Source organism: Lactuca saligna, chromosome 6 (assembly GCF_052625555.1).
Source record: "Lactuca saligna cultivar CGN05327 chromosome 6, ASM5262555v1, whole genome shotgun sequence".
In the NCBI taxonomy this organism is placed as follows: Eukaryota; Viridiplantae; Streptophyta; class Magnoliopsida; order Asterales; family Asteraceae; genus Lactuca; species Lactuca saligna.
The window spans coordinates 174,373,859-174,378,661 of record NC_136422.1 but is presented as its reverse complement, the minus strand read 5'-3'; the positions used below and the strand labels follow the sequence as shown (position 1 = coordinate 174,378,661).

General features: G+C 30.6%; 1 protein-coding gene across 1 annotated transcript; it reads right to left on the bottom strand.

Moving 5' to 3' along the window:
- Positions 1 to 477: 477 nt before the first annotated feature.
- LOC145003137 (agamous-like MADS-box protein AGL66) lies at positions 478 to 2,825 on the bottom strand. Its single transcript, XM_078962275.1, has 11 exons — positions 2,578 to 2,825; positions 2,399 to 2,452; positions 2,216 to 2,231; positions 2,018 to 2,085; positions 1,828 to 1,855; positions 1,664 to 1,725; positions 1,316 to 1,421; positions 1,113 to 1,163; positions 868 to 989; positions 654 to 778; positions 478 to 554 (listed from the first exon to the last, which is right to left on the bottom strand). The coding sequence occupies exons 1-11, from the start codon at positions 2,760 to 2,762 to the stop codon at positions 478 to 480; spliced, it is 894 nt and encodes a 297-aa protein (XP_078818401.1). The 5' UTR covers positions 2,763 to 2,825.
- Positions 2,826 to 4,803: the final 1,978 nt, after the last annotated feature.

Genomic DNA, 4,803 nt, shown 5'->3' with positions numbered 1-4,803 from the left:
ATAAATCAATCAATGGTGCAATGTTATGATCTAAAGTGAATTAGTTTTATGGTCACTTTTTCTGTAAATAAAATAAGTTATGCAAATAAACATTGTTATTACCTCCAATATACTAACTCTTAGTTTTTAAAAAGGAAATATAAAAGTTAGAAACATGTTTAGCTTTTTTTGCTCCTATTTGTATAGCTTAATTGTCTATTTAAAAAAGATAAGTTTTTAACCACTTTTGATCCTAAAATTTGTGTTGGCATCTTTTATGGAATCTACATTTATTCATCAATGAAGCATTCAAGAACCATATAACTACTAATTAAAATAAAATATATATACATATAGCTTAGAGTTCATCATTCTAAAATGACATCAGAAAATATAAAAACATAATACGATAGGAAATTATCAAAGATTAACACTTCTACTTTGATTTTATGGAGAAAACTATTGGGATGAAATATAATTAACGCTTCTAATTTGACTTCATGGAGAAAATTGCGGGAGGAAATTTTCATTGAATGACCGTTCTCCAGGTTGTGTCATCATCATAGGTCCACTTCCTACATGCCAAATAGAAGAGTTATGGTGGATTTATTTTTAAAACATTAATCGGTATATTTGTGCAAATAAAATAAAGGAAGTGTAACAAGCATATATACCAGAGGGATAGAATTGTGTCCATGGAGATAAATTCATATCAATAACCTGTCCAAACTCAGATCGTTGAACATTCACATTGGTATCATTCTCAATCACATTAGCTCGGTTTGCATTCTCATTTTGTCTGCATAGAATGGTTAAAAAGAATAAATTTTCTTAAAACATTCAACATTGTTAAAGTTCATAACAAGTTATACATATATTTACAATCACCTATGAGGATGAATCCCATTGAAGTTCATAAAATTCATGATTTGCACTTGAGGTTCTCTAGGTGGAAGCCAGTCAAACATGTTGATTGTGTTTGTAGTAACCATGTTATTAATGTTTATGCCCTACAAAACCGAGAAACAAATTCAACAAATTATATATACATATATATATATATATATATATATATATATATATATATCATTTTAGTTTTATTCCTTTTATCTTTCAAAGTTGTGTAAACATACCTGTGTAGTAGATTCTGCATCTGCAGAGTTATATTTTTCAGCTAGAACTTGCTAGTTAATTGAAACAGAAAGATTAAATTAGTTTTATATTCATTATATATATATATATATATATATATATATATATATATATATATATATATATATATATATGTATATAAACACGCATTTGAATCAACATAATATGATCATGTTATGTACACATGTACCTTGCGAAGACGGACACGTTTCAGAGTCTCCTGAAGAACTTGTTCTCGATACTCAGCTTCACACAACGCTGTAATTTCAGAAGGATCCCCTTCAAACATCCTACACACATACAACATACGAAATATTTAGCCATTAAACTTTTAACAAAGTTACATGATAATTACACTAATAACATGTGTTGTTTTTGTATAATTGAGTTATAAACAAGATAAATTTAATTATGTATAAGTTACATAAATTTATTTTCTAGTAATGTAAATTGTATATTGATTTGAGTTACATAAGAATTAATCGATATCACATTATCATGAGATAACTTCAAATAACTTAAAGATATTTACCTGAGACGCTTTTCCATTTCTATCATTTGGGACTTGCATCGGATGATTTCTTTTTGAATTCCCTGTAACAAAGTAATATACAATTATAAAATTGTAATGATTCCTGGTTGGTTATGAAACAACCAAAAATCTCTATAAAACAGATTGGCTACAATATGATGTACCTCAAATTGTGAGTCTGCATTTGATAGGCTACTTCTGATATCAAAATAAATAAATTAGTAAAGTTGTAAGCTTTAGTAAAGAAAATCAACATCGTTAATTTTGAAATACATAGAACAAAAGAAGTATATAAGGAAAATATAAGTAATAAGAATGATGTATTCAATTGTGATTTTAGAAACAAAGGAAAACCTGGCTTGGTTTTGAATACGGTGATCTTGTGCTTCTCTTCTCAACTTTCCTAAAGCCTTTTCCAGGTACTGCTTTAAATATAGATCGAATTAGCTCATTTGATCGAAAGTTTATAGTTTTTTATTTACTACTCCATACCATCATATTACTATAGTAGTATGATAAATTTGTGACAACCAAATGAGTAAAAATATATACCTCTTGGTTCTGCAACCTTCAGATAGTTTTTGATGCATCAATATGGATCCAAATTAGATTACAAGCAAAACAAAGTGCACATACACAAATAGTAGAAAAAGTTAAAATCCAAAAAAGAATCATTCATACCAAAAAAAATTATGGAAAAAATTGATTAAAACATTGACACTACTTAATGCATACCTTCCTCTTTCATGATCGGGAAGATTTATGTATCGGGCCATAATTTCTTCGATACTATCCAACACCCAAACAAGAATTTTAGGAAAATAATCAATGGGTGGTTAGAATAAATCTCCAAAACAAAACAAAAAATATGATCAAAATGGGATTTATTTTGCATTAAAGGTTGATCTTTTTACCTTTTACTTCCAGAGAAAATGCTAGCTCTTCCGGAGGGAGAAAACATGATGAGAGCAACATCCACATCACATAGAACAGATAGCTCATAAGCTTTCTTAATCAACCCATTTCTTCTTTTTGAGAAAGTAACTTGCCTATTTGTTGAATTTTCTATTTTCTTGATCTGTAGTTTTACTCTCCCCATTGTTTATTCATAGAATGATCAATTTCTTCTGATAATGTGTGTAGTTGAGAAGAATTAAGAAAGGAAGAGGTGAAGTAATGAGGAAGGTGATGAATGTGAAGAGATTTATGCAATGGAGTTTTGTCACTACTAGGCAAGGTGACATATGAGAGAGATAGTGGTGGCGGTGTTCGTTGGTGTCACCTAGCGAAAATATATACTAAAATATTCAATATTAGTTACTAAGCATGAAAAGCAAGCCATGTTCGTAGATCGCGTTCCGAACGCGTGACCAAATTTGTAGTGGTCCATGAATCGAATCTTAAAAGTCATGGTTTGCGGGCTTGCACACCATAAATTCATGAACTTTGTATAAGATTCATGCTTTTCATACGGGCACAAATTTTAAACTAGAAATGAGAGTATTAGATATAAATTTACTGTATATTGCATTGTAACTTTGGAATTTAGTCATCAAAGGTAATTTATATTGAATGTATAGACTTTTAGGATAATTTTTCAATAGAAATTACTTCATATATAAATGGAATCAAACTTAACATTTATAAATGAGATAAGTTGGTTTATTAAGTTCCATTTAAACTATATTAAACTTTATATGAAGAGTAAGAACACCTAAAAGGTAAGGGCGAAATTATATATATATATATATATATATATATATATATATATATATATATATATATATATAGTGTAACATACACGCTATCGTGTTATATAATTTTAAAAAATGAATAATATCATGAAATATTATATGAATTTGAGCAATGAGTTCTAACAAATAGTTTCTATTAGAATTAAAGTAAAACTATGTTTAGAATCATTTGGAAAGTATTGGAAGTGTTATGAGATTCCAATCAAATATATGTTATTAAAATTAAGTAAAATTATATTATTGAAAGTTGTAAAGAATCTCGTTAGAAACATTTAGGCGAAAAGCTCATCGAAATTTGAGTTATAACGAAGAAGTTATGACTTATTGAAGTTTCACGACAGAACCGGCACAACGCCGTATGACGTAAAAAGAGAGTTTTCGACAAACTACTTTTTAGCCATTTATGATCTAAATGAAAGTTGTAGTATTCGTTAAACCGGAAACTTTCATAAAAAGAACGTCAAAATCTGACTTCATATGAGCAATTATGATTTTTCTAAGATTCGGTATAGCAGTAGATATCTAAAAATTCGAAATAACGATCGAGTTATTTTTATCCGAGACAACTTAAACGAAAATTGAATGTCTCGTAAATAGCAGTACAACGATAAAAAGATAGACAAAAACAAACATCAGATGAAAAAGTTATGAATTTTTAACGCTTTTATCCTGTCCCGGCCTGTTAAAAGTATAACTTTAAAAATAAAGTCAAAATTATTCGACAGTCTAAACGAAAGTTGTAGAGAATAGTCTCACCTACACGTGGATATAAAGAACGTCAAAAAAATAGCTCGTATGCGAAAGTTATGAATTTTTGAAGTTTGGAAATTGGGAGTACGCCCAGTGTACTCATATACGCAGTCTGAAATGAGCCACGTCAACCCCTCTCCGCACACAACACGTATCAAGCGAAGTTGACACATCTGATGCCACGCGTCAGGGTACACCCAACGTACTAGGCTGTACGCCCCGCGTAGTGACCAATTGAGCAGTACGCCCAGTGTACTTGGCTTTTACGCCCAACATAACCCGATGTTCAGCCGCTATAAATAGTAATAGAGGGCTTACGGGTTTTTGTTTACAAACCAAATTCTCTCTCACTCTCTACTCTCTTTTAAGACACTTTTAACCCCCCCCCCCCCCCCGAAGTCTCGGTATCATCCCCGACACCCGAAGCAAGTCCCGACACTCCAAAGTTCCCGAGAAAATCATATTTTCAAGTCGAAACTTTGCTCGTGCAAGGTCCGGTTTTCGATAAAAAACCCTGATTTCGTCACAAAAAGTCATTTATAAAGCCGAAGTGTTGTCCAAATTAATACTTCAACCCCAGTTATTTCACGGTGAGTTCAATATATAGGAACAAGTGTATGTTATGTTCAATGTGCT